Source organism: Desmodus rotundus, chromosome 5 (genome assembly GCF_022682495.2).
Source record: "Desmodus rotundus isolate HL8 chromosome 5, HLdesRot8A.1, whole genome shotgun sequence".
NCBI classification, from domain to species: Eukaryota; Metazoa; Chordata; class Mammalia; order Chiroptera; family Phyllostomidae; genus Desmodus; species Desmodus rotundus.
In genome coordinates, this window is record NC_071391.1 from 90,159,406 (window position 1) to 90,177,587 (window position 18,182).

Below are 18,182 nucleotides of genomic sequence, written 5' to 3' on the forward strand. Positions count from 1 at the left end.
TACAGGCCAGCACTCAATTCACTGAGCCATACCAGCCAGGGCATAGTCTTATAATTTTAAAACAAAACCACTTTTTAAAAATCTGCCAGAACTGCCAGATAATTGAACAGTATGGAAGTATGACAACCAAGGATTTAAAGAAGCCATATTTATCCAGATGTGTAGGAGAAGTGGAGACGGGGAGCCAGGGCAGAGAGAACATGGTGTGGTAGCTGCAGTGAGGTGGTATTAGTGGCAGGTGGAATGGGTGGTCCCACATTCACGTGTGGTGGATAAAAATTGGGAAGGATACCTGGGGAGAAAGCGATCCCAGCCCTGGGACAGACAGTGCAGCCCAGGTTTCCAGCACTGGGAAGATAAAACCTCATAACTTCTGGCTGTAAAAACCAGTAGCGATTGGGGCAATGGAAGAAAATGTTAGTCTCTCAGATGAGTGTGTTTAAAGGGCCCACATGGACCTAGAATGTACACAAACCCACCTACTCTGGTAACCAACACCAGGGCAACAGCTGGAGGTGTGCCAGTTGCATACAAGAAGTGGACAAAGTGACTGGAAGCAGGGCAAGTGCTGAGCAGGTAGTCAGCAGCATTGTCCACTCTCTGACCCCTCCTCCACATGCAGAGCCACAAAATGGTGAAGCAGGTTGCCCCACCCTGGTCAATACTTAAGGCTCTGCCCCATACAACTTAACAGGTAAGCTGAGACAGGGAGTCAAAGTAGATCTAATACACAGAAAGAAACACAGGGAGGCTGCCAAATGGAGGAGACAAAGAAGTATGGCCCCAAAGAAAGAACAAAACCCAGAAAAAGAACTAAAAGCCTTCTCTCTCATCAGTCTCTGCTGTGTGACTTAAAAGCTCAAGTCACATGTCTCAGCTAGCTAACAAACTTACCCCTTGAAGACTGGGGCTGGGACAGATAGGGGCCAGAAGGAATTGCCTGAGAAAGAAGCAGGGGAACCCTGGCTGGTGTAGCCCAGTGGATTGAGCACAGGCCTACAAACCAAAGGGTCACTGGTTCGATTCCCAGTCAGGGCATATGCCTGGGTTGCAGGCCAGGTCCCCAGTAGGGGGCACTTGAGAGGCAACCACACATTGATGTTTCTCTCCCTCTCTTCTTCCCTTCCCCACTCTCTAAAGTAAAATAAAATCTTTAAAAAAAAGAAGAATAAAACAGAAGCAGAGGAAAGTCCCAAGAGTGCTCTAGGGACCTACATCTCTGAGGGTTTGTGGGGAGAGAAAAGAATGCACATGTGATGTGAAGATGTCACAGGCAGTGTCTGTGAGCCCTGTACATGTCCTGGCAACCATGTGCTTCAAGCATCAGGCATGTCTTAAAGGTCCGAGTTTACCTGGGAGATTAAAGATTTCTACAGTTGGAGCAGGTTGAGCTCTGGGTACCAGTTTAAACTTGAGGCTGCTCAAGCTCTCCCAAACCAGCCACCTGTGTCTCTCCTAAACTAGCTTCCTTGTCCTTAGAGAGGGATGGTTTTGGGGAGGAGGAGGAGTATGTCCTTGACTCTTGATTTCAAAGCCCTTTTATCTAGTTCGGGGATTCTCTGGGGGAAGCCTGAGCTCCAGGGCCAGAACCGAGGGAAATAGATTGGTGGAGGAGAGCACGGGGTGCAGACAGGCTTACAGCTTCACAATCCCTTGAGGGTGTTGGAATCTGCACCCCAATACTCCCCCACCCCACAGCCATCATAGTCTAATCTGTAATACAGGGGCCTGTCCCTACTGAGTGACTTCAGTTCTCCTTCCCTCTCTGTCCCCAAATCAGCCTTTCACCTTCAATTTTTCAGTCCTGAGTCCACAACTGCATTTCTTCGGGCTCTGCGTTGCCCTCGCTGCTTTCCTCTTGGCCATCCTTGCTCCCTACGAGCTGCGGGGGCCGCGGGCCCTTTAAGGACAGGGTCCCGTTGTTCCTCCTGTAGCTTGGAGGCGAGAGCAGTTGTCCGGAGGGCTCGGGAGGAAAAGTCGCCCAGGACCAGGCTCAGGGACCCGGTGTACACAGCCCAAAGGAATCGGGAAGCTCCCCAACCTCCCAACCTGACCTGTCATCTCTCCTCCCTCCCCTGCTGCCTGCTCCGCCCCGCCCCGGCCCGGCTGCTGGCCCGGAGCCGGGACTCGGGTGCCGCAGCCCCAGTCTCCATCCGCCATCCTCGGCCCGGGACAGCTCGAAGCATCTCGGCCCACACCGGCCTGGGGGCACCTCAAGGTGACTAGGCATGCGGGAGATGGGAGGGGGGTAAGCTGGCCTTGAGGCACTTAGTTGGCCGGGGGGCGAGAGGGTTGAGTCCGAGTGGTGCTCTGGTCTTTGGGCAGCGCCCAGGGCACACGGACTCAGGGGTGCTGTCGGGCCAGGGCGTTGCACTCAGGGATGGGGAGAGGCCCAGAGTCTCCCTATCCACTTCCCCCCCCCGGCTCACCCTGGCTTCACAATGCTACAATGACCTCCTAGCGGTCAGCCTCTGCAGGCCACCTCCTCCCTCCTCCCCGATCCACAACCACCAAGTCCCATGGGGCTCCATGCCTCCGGGATAAGGAGATTAAAGTGGCACCCTGGAGGAGAGAGCAGGTGAGGGCTTCGACGCGCCAGGCTGGGGCCAGCCTAGGGTTGGGGCTGCCCGAGACCGAATGAGAGGTCGGGACTGAGCGTAGCTGCACCGGGTGTGTGGGGCAGATGTTCTGGCTGTGGGAAGTAAGGCATTCCCAGTATCTTACATGCTCTGAGTAGGAGGCGGGGGTTGGGGTGGGAGGCAGAAGTAGCAAACGAGGGAGCTTTGAGCCGGAGCTTGGGGGTCTACCTGGAACTGAGCAGGCCCTTCTACTGCAGGTTGCCAGCATGATGGCGGAGAAGGCGCTGGAGGCCGTGGGCTGTGGACTAGGACCGGGGACTGTGACCATGGCTGTGGCGCTGGAGGATGTGGGGGAGTCCCCTGTGCTGACCACACACTTGAAGAAGGTGGAGAACCACATCACCGAAGCCCAGCGCTTCTCCCACCTACCTAAGCGCTCAGCCGTTGACATTGAATTCGTGGAGCTGTCCTATTCCGTGCGGGAGGGGCCCTGCTGGCGAAAACGCGGTAGGGAGCAGCCTTTTGGGGAGCAGTGGACACACTCTCCCCTCAATGAATTGCCTAAGGGAGCACGAGGTCTGGGTATCCCCTATTCTGCAAATCCTGCACCAGTGGGCCCTGTGGGAACATTAAAATCTCAGCCCCTCACTGTGCACATAGACCTCAGTGCCAGGATCTCCATTTCCTCCACACCCGTGAACACTGTGAGACACTAGGTTTAATTGGTTATTGAAGCTTTCCTCTTCTGAGTTGACACTACGACGTCTAGTCCTTGAGGAGTTTTCCCTTCCTACTTAGTTCTTGAGGAAGTCCTTCAAAGCAGGGAGGGTGAAGATTTGGCAGGAGAGATGACATCCTGTGTTACTTACTAATAAAGAAACAGAGGCCCCTGTGCCACAGCTAATAAGTGGTAGAGCTGGGACTAGAAGCTAGGTCTTACAGCTCTCCATGCATTTTTTCTGTCAACATAAGAGTTTCCAAACCTGTAGAAAAAAAAAAATCTGTGAGTTTATTAGAGTTTATTTAAATTTAGGACATGCCCATAAGCAAGATCTCAACAGACTGAGAAAATGCTCCATACTCTGGAGAATGACAGTTTGGGAATTCTTTTCATACATTTAGAATCAAAGGAGAGAGAAAGTAAGGAAGGTTCCATGAAATTTATTTGCGGTAGATTTGGGAGGTAGAAGAAAGCAAAGTGGGATATCTCCGGAATTTAACATTTATAGTAAATAGAAATGGTAACAACATAACAATGAGGACATCTGGTGCATGTGCTCCAGTGAGGGCAGACCTTCAGGGTCTGGAAAAGATCATCTGGCATTTCTAAAGTGTGTTAACCTAGGATGCACAAGAACAACGGACAGGACTCACTTAGACAGAGATTCATGTTTTACTAAGGAAGCTACAGGCCTGGGGCATGACTAACCACCAAGACCTGCCCAGTTAGGAATTTCTGATCAGATCGTCCTGTGAGGTTACTTTTAGTAACTGAGCTTGTCAGGCATGCCATGTGACCTGAGATAGTCGAATTTACTATATAGTTCCCTCTTTCTTTCACAGTTTTTTTCCCCCTCTCTTAATTTCCCTGGTAAAGCATTCCCATCTCCTCTTTCCCCCCATCAATACATTTGGGTAAAGTCTGGGGCTCTGAGTTCCTTTGAATCCTGACCATCCCCTGTATCTCCTGCCCTGGGTAGGTTGGGCTAGGAATAGAGAAGCTGTGGTAGAGCTTTTTTCCCCAGAGCCTCGGTGTGGGTCAGGGATAGAGCTCGGACATTGGGCTCTAAGGTTTAAAAGTAGGTCTGGGGTGCCTTCAGAGTAGGGCTGAGCATGAGTTATTTCTGCATTTTCTCCCCTAATTCCAATGAACAACCAAAAGGTCACAGGGCATGAGCCCACAGTCTCTTTCAGCCCCGAGAGCAACTCTGGGCAAAATGAGGGAGTAGCTGTTATTTCCTTAGCTGACTCATTTCCTCACAGTTTTAAGGAGATAAAAAGATAAAAAGGAAATGTGGTGAGATGGACCAGCTCTCTGGTGGCTTCAACCCACCAGCCACAAAATTGTCACCCTTACCTGGTCCATCATTCATTTTGATCTTGCCAAACCTATTTTGCTCTACTGTCCATTCTGTTGACCTTTCTTTCTTTTTTTTTTTCATCAATATATCTTATTGATTATCCATTACAGTTGTCCCTATTTTTCCCTCTTTGCCCCCCTCTGCCTGTTATCCTCCTTCCTTCCAGCAATCCCCACCCCCTTAGTTCATGGCCATGGGTCATGCACATAACTTCTTTGGCTTCTCCATTTCCCATACTATTCTTAACTTCCCCCTGTCTATTTTGTACCTACCATTTATGCTTCTTATTCCCTGTACTTTTCCCCCCTTTCTCTCCCCTCCCACTCCCCGCTGAAGACCCTCCATGTGATCTCCATTCCTGTGATTATCCGTTCCTGTTCTGGTTGTTTGCTTAGTTTTTGTTTTTTTAGGTTCAGTTGTTGATAGTTATGCATTTGTTGTCATTTTACTGTTCATATTTTTTATCTTCTTTTTTTTTAGATAATCCCCTTTAACATTTCATATAATAAGGGCTTGCTGATGATGAACTCTTTTAAGTTGACCTTGTCTGGAAAGCACTTTATCTGCTCCCCCATTCTACATGATAGCTTTGCTGGATAGAGTAATCTTGGATGTAGGTCCTTGCCTTTCGTGAATTTGAATACTTCTTTCCAGCCCCTTCTTGCCTGCAAGGTTTCTTTTGATAGTCTTCTGAACTCCTTTGTAGGTAATTGTCTCCTTTGCTCTTGCTGCTTTTGAGATTCTCTCCTTATCTTTACTCTTGGGTAGTGTAATAATCATGTGCCTTGATGTGTGCTTCCTTGGGTCCAACTTCTTTGGGACTCTCTGAGCTTCCTAGACTTCCTTTTCTATTTCCTTGCCAGATTGGGGGAGTTCTCCTTCATTACTTTTTCAAATAAGTTTCCAACGTCTTGCTCGTCCTCTTCTCCTCTGGCACTCCTACAATTCAGATGTTGGAACATTTAAAGTTGTCCAGGAGATTGCTAAGCCTCTCCTCATTTTTTTTTTTTTTTTTGAATTCTTGTTTCTTCATTCTGTTCTGGTTGAATGTTTATTTCTTCCTCCTGGTCCAAATCATTGATTTGAGTCCCAGTTTCCTTCCCATCACCATTGGTTCCCTGTACATTTTCCTTTATTTCACTTAGCATAGCCTTCACTTCTTCCTCTATTTTGTGAACATACTCAACCATTTCTGTGAGCACCCTGATTACCAGTGTTTTGAACTCTGCATCTGGTAGGTTGGCTATCTCTTCATCACTTAGTTCTCTCTCTCTCTCTCTCTTTTTTTTTTTTTTTTTTTTTGGAGCTTTGATCAGTTCTTTCATTTGGGCCATATTTCTTTGTCTAGGCACACCTGTTATGTAATAAGGGATGGAGCCAGGGTGGGGCAACCCACATAGCTGGTTTGTGGCACTGTATGTGGTGGTTGGGGTGGTGGGGTCCAAGATGGAACAATGCCACTTGCTCAACTCTCAGCTGTCTTTCAGTCACTTCCCCAGCTACACACAAGCAAAACTGGTGCTGTTTCCCCGGGTGGGTGGGCTTGTATACATTCTAGGACCCTGTGGGTCCCTCCAACGAACTCTCCTATGAGACTGAGAGTTTCTCCTGCCGTAGCAACCTCACAAGTTTTTATAGCCAGAGGTTTTGAGGCTTTATTTCCCCGCCCTGGAACCCTGTGTTGTGTGGTCTGTCTCACTTGCCAGGTGTTCCTCCTGGTTTTTCAGCAGGCAAATGTGGGAAAGCCTGGTCCTCTAGCACATCCTCTCCACCCTGGCTGCCTGTCTCTGCCCCTCCTACCAGTCTGAAATGTTTCTTCTTTAACTCCTCAGTTGTCGGACTTCCATACGGTTTGATTTTCTGGCAGTTCTGGTTATTTTTGTTTTTAAATTTGTTGTTGTCCTTCTTTTGGTCGTGCAAGGAGGCAAAATGTATCCAGCTACACCTCCATCTTGGCCAGCAGTCCCATTCTGTTGACCTTTCTTTCCCTTGCCCCTTTCTCTGTCCTCTGTCCTTCTGTCTCTAACTTCTCTTTTCACTTGAATCACTCTCTCTTTCTCTAAAGGGCAGAAAGTAATTACAGGTAGGCAGAGAGAGAAAAGACCAAGGGGTGTGGAGAGGGGAAGATTTCTGCTGTTTTGAGCTAAGGATTCATCACCAGTCTCTCCTAATTATTTGTGACATTTCTTGTTTTTCAAAAATACTTTTAAATTAATTATTAATTATCTCAGTTAATATTCACAATACCCTATTATGTCCTTGGTAGGAGACATTACTATCTTTATTTTGTAGACAAGGGAACAGAGGACCTGGAAGGTTAAGTGACTTAAAATTGCAAAGAGCCTTGGCTGGCATGGCTCAGTGGTTTGAGTGCTGACCTGCGAACCAAGGGGTCACTCTTTTGGTTCCCAGTCAGCGCAGACGCCTGGGTTGTGGGCTGGGTCCCCAGTTGGGGGTGTGGAAGAGGCAACTACACATTGATGTTTCTCTCCCTCTCTTTCTCCCTCCCTTCCCTTCTCTCTAAAAATAAGTATATAAAATAAATAAATTGTGAATAAAAAAACAGGAAAAAAAAGCTTGCAAAGAGAGTTACTGGCTGAAGTGGAACTGCTGTATTTTGCCATGTATAATGTGCACTTTTTTGCCCAAATTTTTGAGGGAAAAATAAGGATGCAAATTATACATGGGTACTACTAATGATGCATAAATATCTAAATTTGTTACTGGTACATAAAATGTCTTGTACCTTTGTATCTGTTCTTGTGTTTTGTAATTATTTGTTACATAAAATTTCTTGTACCATAATATGTTCAAAAATAAATGCTAAAATTCCCTTATAATACAAAAAAACAAGTATCTAAATATAAATAAATAAGTAATTGAATTAAAAAATTAAAATGAAACATTTTTTTCCTGAAAGTTTGGGCCAGAAATGTGCGTGTGCTTTATACATGACAAAATACTGTAGAACTTTGATTCTCTCCTGCCCAAGGCCTGGGCCTGGTAGGCCTCTTCCATGCTTAGCAGTTATCATACAGCAGGAATTCACTTCTAAGCTGTGTGACCTTGGGAAAGCTGCTTACCCTCTTTTGGCCTCACTTTCCTCATCTGTAAACTGGCATGATAAGAATACCCACTATGCAGGCTTGTTGTGAAGCTCAGATATTATCTGTGAAAATGCTTCATGAAAGGCAAGTGTAAGACATTTGTATTAGGCATCAATGTTCAATCTAGTGCTTGGCTGTGGTTAAATGAGGGGGAAGGTTCATTATGTCCAGTTTCTTGCCCTACAAAAGAAATCACTTCCCATAAGTGTCTCTGAAAAGTATATGCTGCAGTACAGAAGCATCTGTCTCTGTGATTGAGGATGGCGATGACTGAGGCAGAGGACTGGAACCCATGACTTCCCTTCTCCCAGTAAGCAACTTGCTGTGTGACCTTGGGTGAGTCACTGGTTGTCCCTGGGCCCCAGTTGCTTCATCCATGTTGCTACAGTAGCAACTGAGGTAATGAATTTTGTAAACTATAAAGCACCATCCAGGCAGTTGGTATGATCAAGACCCCACATTTGGCAGCAGCTGTGCCCCTTCTGATGGGATGTCCCAGAAGGACAGACAGCTGGGTGCTGGGGAGGGAAGGTGAAAGATCACATCCCTTCACTGTCTTCGCTAAGCAGGTGGAGTGGAGAGGGAACTGGGCTCTGTGGGGTTTGGAGACGGTGGTAGTGAGCAAGGTACCTAGTAGGGGATTGGTGTTTTGGCCTCACTGAGGCAAGTCTGTAAGCATAGCAGGCAGGGCCCACCTTGTTGGCTTTCTCTTTGTGCTCCACCCCTTTGTCTCACCAGGTGACCCCTGTAGTCTGCCCTCTGCTCCCTGGACTGTATTACATATACACTCCTATATTGGAGAGCTATTTCTCCCAAAGCCTGGAGAAACTTTGACTTCCCTTTCCATTTCATAATGCTGCCCATCCTTCAAGACTTAGGGCAAATACCACCTCTTCCAAAAGCCATTCCTGATTTTCCCCTAGCTCCTCCACCCTCATCAATTCCATTGTCTGCATCCTCATTGTGCATTATTTGTACTTTTTTTATAACTCTTATTTTGTCTTTCCTCATATCCATAGATGTTTTCCATGTTTTTACCTAGACTGTGACCTTCTTGAGTGCAGGAACCTTGTCTTCCTCATTTTTTCCCCCCAGTGTCTGGTACAGAGCTTGGAATGTAGGAGATATCAATAAGCATTGTCAAATAGAATTAATAATAAAATGTCATTTTGTAATGCTCTCTGTGTGCCAAGCACTGTTATATGCTTTACATATATTATCTCATTGAATCTTTATAACAACCCTATGAGATAGGTACTATCATCCTCATTTTACAGATGAGTGACCAGGAGCTCAGAGAGGTTAAGCACTTGCTCAAGGTCACACAACTGGTAAGTGTGGAGCCAGAATTTGAACCTAGATTCACCTGACCCCAAACCAGTGCATATGCTGCCTCCCAATGAGTGAATGGAAGGTAAGATTTTACTGGGCCATGTTAGGGGATATGGAGACAAGCCTGGGGCAGAGAGAGCACAAATAAGAAGGATTTTGCAAAGTGAGTGCAAAGCTTTGAGGACACATATTCGTAGAGCAAACACCACTGAGCATCTAGTTGCCAGACAGTCTGCTGAGGTTACAAAGATGAGTAAGACAAAGCCCCTGCCTCCAAGGAGCTCACTGGCTAAGAGGCTGGACTAGGGAGGGAGGGACATGCTGGCATATGAGAAGTGCTATGGGAACAGAGAGGACAGTCAGCAAGCTCAGTCTGGATCATTGGTAAAGTCTTCCTGGAGGAGGTGAGAACATGACCCTTGTGTTTATAGAAGCGGATCAGGCTTTTCTATAGCCCTGACCCCCCCTACATGCCTATCCATGAGATGGGAGGGGGTCTTCCATGGCTTTTAGAAGAGTATTGTCACCTCTGGTATTTTGACATTAGTAGTGTCATTTCTAGGGGGCAGGATAAGAGGTATGGGTTATTGTTGGGACTCTGAGGGTTACTGCTCTATCCTAACCAATTCATACCAAGTAAGGACTGCTTATTTTACTGATAGCCATGGCTGCTCCTAAAAGTTCAGAATGCCTTTGTTCACTACATCCCTTGTCAAAAGTTCCTCCCTCCATCACTGCAGGTTATAAGACCCTCCTCAAGTGCCTATCAGGTAAATTCTGCCGCCGGGAGCTAATTGGCATCATGGGCCCCTCAGGGGCTGGCAAGTCCACATTTATGAACATCTTGGCAGGATACAGGTGAGGACAAGGCTGGGGTGGAATGGGGACAGAACCCAGAAAGAAGGATCCCCTGGGGAGCACAGAAGCTGTTCTGGGGTTGCCTTGACCCCCTTCTCCAACTTAACCCCCTTTTCCTGCAGGGAGTGTGGAATGAAGGGACAGATCCTGGTCAACGGGAAGTCACGGGAACTGAGGACCTTCCGCAAGATGTCGTGTTACATCATGCAGGATGACATGCTGCTGCCACATCTCACAGTGCTGGAAGCTATGATGGTAAGGGCTGAATAGGTATCTCCTCTTCCCACCTGACCCTTCTGTCTGCTGTCCCCATCCTCCTCATTGGCTAATAGTCAAGGCAGTGGCCTCCTCTCATACATAGCTGACCTGCCTATTCTCCGGGCCTCAGGTCTCTGCTAACCTGAAGCTGAGTGAAAAGCAAGAGGTGAAGAAGGAGCTGGTGAGTGGGGAAAGAGAAGGGGAGGAATGGGACAGCCATCCTTTTTTGGTGCTATTGAGTTCTGGGGCCCTGAGTTGCGGGGGAGGCGTGAGAGCATGGTGTTTAAGACTGGCACACTAGACTTAAGGGAGATGCTTCTTTAAATTGGGGTGGCACACAGGGAAGCAGAGACTCTGAAGCTGATCTGGGGTTGGGGGGCGGGGCTGGGGCAGGTGACAGAAATCCTGACAGCATTGGGCCTGATGTCCTGCTCCCACACGAGGACAGCCCTGCTCTCCGGCGGGCAGAGGAAGCGCCTGGCCATCGCCCTGGAGCTGGTCAACAATCCACCTGTCATGTTCTTTGATGAGCCCACCAGGTAGTTCTCCCCCTCCTTTCCCACCCTTAGCTGGGTCTTAAGGTTGCTGGATACCAGAGCCTGTGTTCTCAGCCTTTGGAGGCCAAGATAAGGGCTTACTCCTCATCTCCATCCCTGCCAATCCTGTTGCTGTAGCAGTCCCATCCTTCACACAGGCAGAAATCCTGATGTCCTTCTTGACTGATGCCTCCCTTTCCTTCTCTCCCCAGCAGCCAATCATTAGTCACCAAGTCCTTCAGATTCTACTTCCTTTGGCCATCTCTCAGATTTACCCCACCCCTATCCCTAGTGCCAGCACTAAGTTCAGGACATCATCAACTCTTGCCTGCATTTCTGCAACAGACTCCTATTTCCTCATCTCCAGTCTCTTGCAGCCAATACTTCCTCCACGCTGCTGCCAGAATGAACTTTCTAAAAGACAAGCCTGGCAATATTCACTCCCCTACTCAACAACATTCAGTGATGCCCATTTGCCCTCAGAATAAAGTCAGAGGCCTCACAAAGTCATCTTCTGAACCTAATTCTCTGACCTCATATCTCGCTTCATGCTGTGTTGTATTTTATGCTCTAATAATATTGAATTGCTTATAATTCCTTGCAAAGCCATGTGTTTCATGCCTCTGGGTTTTGTACATGTTGCATCTTCTGCCTGGAATGCCCTTCACCACCATGCCTGCCCTTCCACCTTCACCTGGTTTAGCCCTTTCTTCTTCCAGACTCACTCAGAAACCTCTGACTGCCCTGCCACACCCTTGTGCAGAAAGGTTGAATACTCCTTTCACTCCATGTGAATAGAATATGGCACATTTCAATGATCTCAAATGATCTGTGCACTTAACTCTCCTAGAGTCTATGCCTTATTTATACATCATTGTAATTCCAGTGCCTGGCATTCAGGAGATGCTTAATATTTATACTTGTTAAAGTGAACAATGCTCTAGGCTTCTTGGTACCTCCAAATGCCTGAGTCATAGTATGTATAGGATATAGGGATGGCCAGAGCGACCCCTTCCTGCCAGCTCCATCCTGTTCATAGTAGCTTCTCTACCTCAAACACTCCCTTTTCTTGTCTCTGTCCACCTCACCCCAACCCCTAATGGCCTCTCTCCGGACAGTGGTCTGGACAGTGCCTCCTGTTTCCAAGTGGTGTCCCTCATGAAGTCCCTGGCCCAGGGAGGCCGTACCGTCATCTGCACCATCCACCAGCCCAGTGCCAAGCTCTTTGAGATGTTTGACCAGGTGAGTGCCCCTGGTCCTCAAAGATGACTGGCCTGAAATGGGAAGAGGGAAGGGGGTCAATAGAGGTGCTGATGAGGCCTGTCTGGCCCACTGGTCTTGTTTTCTTCACCCTTTTCTTTCCACCTCAGCTCTACATCCTGAGCCAGGGTCAGTGCATCTTCAAGGGTATGGTCACCAATCTGATCCCCTATTTGAAAGGTCTCGGCTTACATTGCCCCACCTACCACAACCCAGCTGACTTCAGTGAGTGAGGGCCTGTTGGTAGGGGCTGGGATATGAGTGGGAACCAAAACTGGGGACTTGGATCATGCACTTAGGCCTTCTGGAGACAGAGATCTCCCTGTCACCTGCCTTCAACACGGATCCAAGGAGGGGCTGGCTTGCCCTTGGGAACAACGATAGATCTTAGCTAAGCACTCCTCTCTGTGCCCCCCAGTCATTGAGGTGGCCTCTGGCGAGTATGGAGATCTGAACCCCATGCTGTTCAGGGCTGTGCAGAATGGGCTGTGCACCATGACTGAGAGGAAGAGCAGCCCTGAGAAGAATGAGGTCCCTGCCCCCTGCCCCCCTTGCCCTCCGGTGAGTAGGGGTGAAGAGGGCAGAGAGTGTAGAGTGGGAGAGGGGAGAAGGGACCATGACAGTGGCCCTTCCAAAGAGGCCAAAGAGATGTCCCTCAAAGGCACACAACCATTGGGTACTAGGAAAAACCTAGGACTTGGAATAGACCTACTATTAACAGCTGTGTGACTTTGGACAACTTACTTAACCTCTTTGAGCTTTTGCTTTCTTGTTCATTTATTCCTTTAGTAAATTTTTACTAAGCATCTGTAGTGTGTTGTCCCCAGTGCCAGCACAGTGTCACCTGGTAAACTAGACCGATGCAGTCTCTGGCCTTGAGGCCAGTGTGGCTTACTGTCATTTCCAACCTGGAGATGATGATACTAAACTCACAGGGTTATTGGGATGACTAAAATCATCACATGAAGCTGTTCACACTGTAGCTGGTTACAGCCAGTGTTTGTTCAGTGCCAGTTCTCCTCCTTAAATGAGATACTATAACCTTTGGAAGCAGAAAGCATTATTTTGTTGTTGTCATTATCATTATTATTGTTAAATAATATTATTGAGAAAGTGGTGGCATAAAGCTATGATACCCTTAGAGTAAATGTTTTATGATGGATTACAGAGAAGAAGAGAAGTGACTGATCTACTAGTGGCCCTCGCGGGTGTCCTTGACTCCTTTTCTATCTCCTGCTTCCCAAGTTTTTATCCCTCTTCCTGTGTCTCTCTGTATCTCACATTCATACCCAAAGACCACTTGCCTCAATGGTGATGACCACTTGACACAAAACTCAATGGTGATGACTTCTCCTTCTGTAGACCTGGAGGACCCCTGCCCTGGGGAAGGGCTCAGGGGTTCTCCCATTCCTTGGGCTGGGTGTGCAGTGGATGTGTGCATAGGCTCACTTGACCCAATTTCCTCTTTCCCAGGAAGTAGATCCCATTGAAAGTCACACCTTTGCCACCAGCACCCTCACACAGTTCTGCATCCTTTTCAAGAGGACCTTCTTGTCCATCCTCAGGGACACGGTGAGGCATCAAGTTGAGAGAGAGGAGGCTGGCATGGACCTAGCCTTTTGGGGAATAGGATCCTAGCAGTGCTCCCCCCACCCCCACAGTGCATCTATGGGTCTATGTGCCTGTGAGGGAAGCTCCATGTTCCTACTCTAGTGTGGCTGCTCATCCCTAGCCTGTGACCTATACCTTCTCTTCATGATGACCTTGTCATACAGGTCCTGACCCACCTGCGGTTCATGTCCCATGTGGTGATTGGTGTGCTCATTGGTCTCCTCTACATGCACATTGGCAATGATGCCAGCAAGGTCTTCAACAACACGGGTTGCCTATTCTTCTCCATGCTGTTCCTCATGTTTGCTGCCCTTATGCCAACTGTGCTTACCTGTGAGCTGAGTTGCCCTGGGCAGGGGCGGGAATGCTGAGGCAGGGTGTTGTCCAGTGTTACCTAATCTGCCTATGTTTTCAGTCCCCTTAGAGATGGCAGTCTTCATGAGGGAGCATCTCAACTACTGGTACAGCCTCAAAGCATATTACCTGGCCAAGACTATGGCCGATGTGCCCTTTCAGGTGAGCCTCTTCCTCCCTCCTGCCCACTGCTTCCCTCCTGTCTTACTTCTTCCATCCTTGCTTGCTTGTCCCCCTCAAACTTATCACCTATCATCTTTGCCTTTACTTCTACTTACTTAGAAAATGGGTGGTGAGTACCTACCATACACCAGACTCTGTGCCAGGCTGGGACACAGCAGGGAACAAGACAGATATAGTCTTGTCCTCGTGGAACTAATTTTCTAGTAGGAACAACTGATGACAAACAGAAAATGATAAAAATAGCCCTGGCTGGTGTGGCTCAGTGGACTGAGTGCCGGCCTGCGAACCAAAGGGTTGCTAGTTTGATTCCCAGTCAGGGCACATGACTGGGTTGCAGGCCAGGTCCCAAGTAGAGGGCTCACAAGGGGCAACCACATGTTGATGTTTCTCTCTTTCTCTTTCTCCCTCCCTGCCACCCCTCTGTCTAAAAATAAATAAGTAAAATCTTTTTTAAAAATTTAGTAATAAAAAAAGAAAATGATAAAAATAATAACGCTACCGATGACTCTGTAAATTTTATTTGAAGCAGTAGAGAATAGTGTAGGCTCTGGAGCCTTACTGCTACTTGCTAACTGTGAGACACTGGACAAGTCATCACATGTCTCTTTGCTTTAGTGTACCTATCTATAAAAAAGGCTGATGATAGTATCTACCTTGGGAATGGTAGTGAGAATTAAATGAGTTTTGTAAAGTACTTAGAATGGCGCTTGGCACATACTGAAGTGCCCCAAAAATGTTAGCTGTTATTGCCACCACCACCATATTTTAAGACCTAGGGCCACCAATAATCCATATAGCACCTTTGTGCAACTTAGAAAAAGGTGCCTCTTCCTCAGAGTAGATGCTGTACTGTGCCAGGGTGCATGGCTTTATGACAGGGCACAACTGTATCTCAGCCTCTGGCTGCCTCTTGATTAGGTGTCCTGGTGCAGGGAACAACCTGTATGTAGCAGGTTTGGTCCTTGCCCTTCAAGAAGGGAGGGTGGCTGCACCAGGGGGAACAAAACTCACATGGAGAGTTAATTAACAATATAAGAAATAAGCTGGCCCAGGTGGGACGGACTTTAGGAGCTCAGAAGATGAAGTCATCATGCCTGAACTGGTCAGAGTGGGCCTAATGGAAGAGGTGAGACTGGAATATGAATGAGGTTCATGTGGCCAGGGAGGAAGGAGATGTGTGACCTGGTTGGGGCTTTACAAACAAGAGTATGGAGGCAGGCTAGGCATGAGCATTCTAGAAATAGGTGTCCTAGAGGCTCCTGCTGGTGTGAAGTGGAGGGTTTTGGCTGCTGTGACCCTGGTTCAAAACCCCACTGCCCAGCTCTATGCCACTCCCCAGGTAGTGTGCCCAGTGGTGTACTGCAGCATCGTGTACTGGATGACTGGCCAGCCAGCCGAGACTAGCCGCTTCCTGCTCTTCTCAGCCCTGGCCACTGCCACAGCCTTGGTGGCCCAGTCTTTGGGGCTACTCATTGGAGCTGCCTCCAACTCCCTACAGGTGGGAAGTCTGGCATTTGGGGACCCCAAGAAGGGAGGCAGCAGGGGCTAGCATAAGGAGTGGGAGAGATCTATGGGAAACATTGGGGTCACCCCAGTCTCAAATCTGTCCTAGTCATCCCTGTGATGGCCTTGTCCCTTTCCCTCCCCTCCAGGTGGCCACGTTTGTGGGCCCAGTTACTGCCATTCCTGTCCTCTTGTTCTCCGGTTTCTTTGTCAGCTTCAAGACCATCCCCACTTACCTGCAATGGAGCTCCTACCTCTCCTATGTCAGGTCAGTGCCTGCTTCCCTGGCCATCTGCCCTTGCTCCTCCCTGCAGGAGGCCATGCCCCAAGGAGGAGAAAGTTGTATCTGAGCTTTGGCAGTTTGCAAGGGAGCAGTGACCCTCTACTCTGTATCCTGCTCTGATGCTCCTGCTTGCCTAGGTATGGCTTTGAGGGTGTGATTCTGACCATCTATGGCATGGAACGAGGAGACCTGACCTGCTCTGAGGAGCACTGCCCCTTCCAGGAGCCACAGAGTATACTCCGAGCGCTGGATGTGGATGGTGCCAAGCTCTACATGGACTTCCTGGTCTTGGGCATCTTCTTCTTGGCCCTGCGGCTGCTGGCATACCTTGTACTCCGGTACCGGGTCAAGTCGGAGAGATAGAGCTTTGCCCTGGCCTGTGACCTAGCCCCTGCAGCAGGAAGCCCCCAGCGCCAGCCCTTTCGGACTGTTTTAACCTCGTAGACTTGAGCACTGGTTGCAGCCGCCTTCCCCTCTCTCAGCTCCTCCACAGGTTGGTGGACTGACAGTGCTCCGGGCCCTGGCCCTTAGAATCAGGGTGCAGCCCTCCATGCTGTGCCCAGGAGTCTTCCCAAGTTGATATGGTTTGTAGCTTCCTCCCTTCTTTCTCCAACACCTGCATGCAAAGACCACAGGGAGGCCACCACCCTCCTTCCTGCCCTCAGCACCCTCCTCTGTTGTCTGCCTTGGAGCCCCGGGCTCTCCAGGCTCCCACATACAACTGATAAATGTGGCCCCTTCTGGGAGTCCTAACCACAGAAGTGTTTGTAAACTGAGCTGCTATGAGGTTGGGACTCCAGGGCTGGGCCCTGATGGTGTCCCTGGAAGACCCATTTGGATGTTGGAATGGAGCAGGGAAGGACTCTGGAAGTCTCTTCCTCCTCCTTAATTCTCCCCCCAACCCCTAAGACCCTGGCTGATTTAGACAATCTGCTGGGACAGAAGCTGGGTTTTCTGTCTGGTCATCCTCCCAATCCTGGGGATTGGAGCAGCCTTGGGTCATAGGATACCCTTTCCCGCCTTTCCATCACCTTTGGTGGGGGCAGGGCTTTGTGGTACCTCTGCAATTATGTTGTTGTTTCTCTTCCACCTGCCACTGGAACAGGAAAATGCACTTTATTCTGGGGTGTGGGGCAGTGAATGGGAGAAGACCCATACCTCCTTTCTCACTGCCCCTGCCACATGTTCCTGCAATGCTCCCTCCCTTCTCCAGAGTTACAGGCACATACATGTGAACAGGCAATCTTAGCCCTCCATACCCTTGCTATACCCGTTGGCTCAGAGAAAGAGTGATGGTGGCATGGTGGTGGTGGATGCTGTGGGGAAAGCAGTGCCAACCTCCTCCTGGGTTCTCACTTGGACTGTGAGGAGGAGACTGGTGCTGTCTAGAGCATCTTCTGGATCTGCAGGTGTCTACCCCCCCGCCTTCCTTCTCTCCCAAGCCAGAGGGTGGCATGGGTCATTAAATCCCTGAAGTTTAGGACCTAACACAAGCACAAGCATGGGCATAAGTTGGTCTTGGCCACTGCTACCCCATGGTACTTTTGTGTATCAAGCTGGCATTCTATTTCCTCCACAAGCTGGCATGTCTCTTTACCTCCCTTCCCATCATCTAAGGTGGCCCTTGGGCATGCCCAGGGCACCAGGGTGACAGACACACCAGGGGTATGTCTGGCTGTCCTGGTGGATCCAGGCTCATTCTACTTCCAATTCCCCTTCCCTGGGCTCTTTTCCCTCTTTATTACTGTGCATATATCTCTCTATCTTCCCTCACCCTGCCACAGATTCTCCCCATCACACAGAGATGCTGGTTGTATTTGTGGGATTTCACTCATTATTAGTAAAACCTATATTTATACAGTATGCAGTGTGAACATGTGTGTGGGTCTGGTACCTGGTACCATGGGCTGTGAAAGAGTCTTCAAAGCACTTGATAAGAAGTCTGGGAGCTTTAGGGAACCTGAGGCAGAGGAGGGTAAGTTCCAGGTATGAGGTCTGTTCAGAAAGTATCCAGCCACATAATATGAAAAATAGAGACATTTATTGAAGATACATGATACAAGAAATATAGTACATAGGACAATGACACCTCAGTCCCCTTCAAAGTACGCACCTTGGGACCTCATATAGTTCTTCCAGCATCTCTTCCACTGTTCAAAATACTCTGAAAAATCCTTTGTTGGAATCACCATCAGCCTGCCCTGTCGTATTTTCCTGAATCTCATTGACTGTCTGCA

At 48.6% G+C, this 18,182-nt stretch overlaps 1 protein-coding gene across 2 annotated transcripts; it reads left to right on the plus strand.

Moving 5' to 3' along the window:
• The first annotated feature begins 606 nt into the window (after positions 1-606).
• On the plus strand, positions 607-17,817 carry ABCG4 (ATP binding cassette subfamily G member 4). 2 transcript variants are annotated; one of them, XM_024570979.3, is made up of 15 exons: positions 607-2,218; positions 2,837-3,086; positions 9,840-9,957; positions 10,080-10,212; positions 10,346-10,396; positions 10,609-10,754; positions 11,870-11,993; positions 12,122-12,236; positions 12,430-12,572; positions 13,485-13,583; positions 13,787-13,955; positions 14,038-14,138; positions 15,499-15,657; positions 15,812-15,930; positions 16,083-17,817. In XM_024570979.3, the coding sequence occupies exons 2-15, from the start codon at positions 2,846-2,848 to the stop codon at positions 16,306-16,308; spliced, it is 1,944 nt and encodes a 647-aa protein (XP_024426747.2). In that variant the 5' UTR covers positions 607-2,218; positions 2,837-2,845; the 3' UTR covers positions 16,309-17,817. The 2 variants fall into 2 exon arrangements, with proteins under 2 accessions (XP_024426747.2, XP_045060032.2); XM_045204097.3 differs by lacking the exon at positions 607-2,218 and adding an exon at positions 9,045-9,098 and having other exon boundaries at positions 2,833-3,086.
• The last annotated feature ends 365 nt before the right edge of the window (positions 17,818-18,182 follow it).

Bases quoted from the DNA above. Each gene is read 5' to 3' on its own strand.
- ABCG4 (XM_024570979.3), top strand. From the start codon at position 2,846: ATGATGGCGGAGAAGGCGCTGGAGGCCGTGGGCTGTGGACTAGGACCG. The intron at 3,087-9,839 runs GTAGGGAGCAGC...CCATCACTGCAG, and splicing joins GCCCTGCTGGCGAAAACGCG to GTTATAAGACCCTCCTCAAG. The intron at 14,139-15,498 runs GTGAGCCTCTTC...GCCACTCCCCAG, and splicing joins TGGCCGATGTGCCCTTTCAG to GTAGTGTGCCCAGTGGTGTA.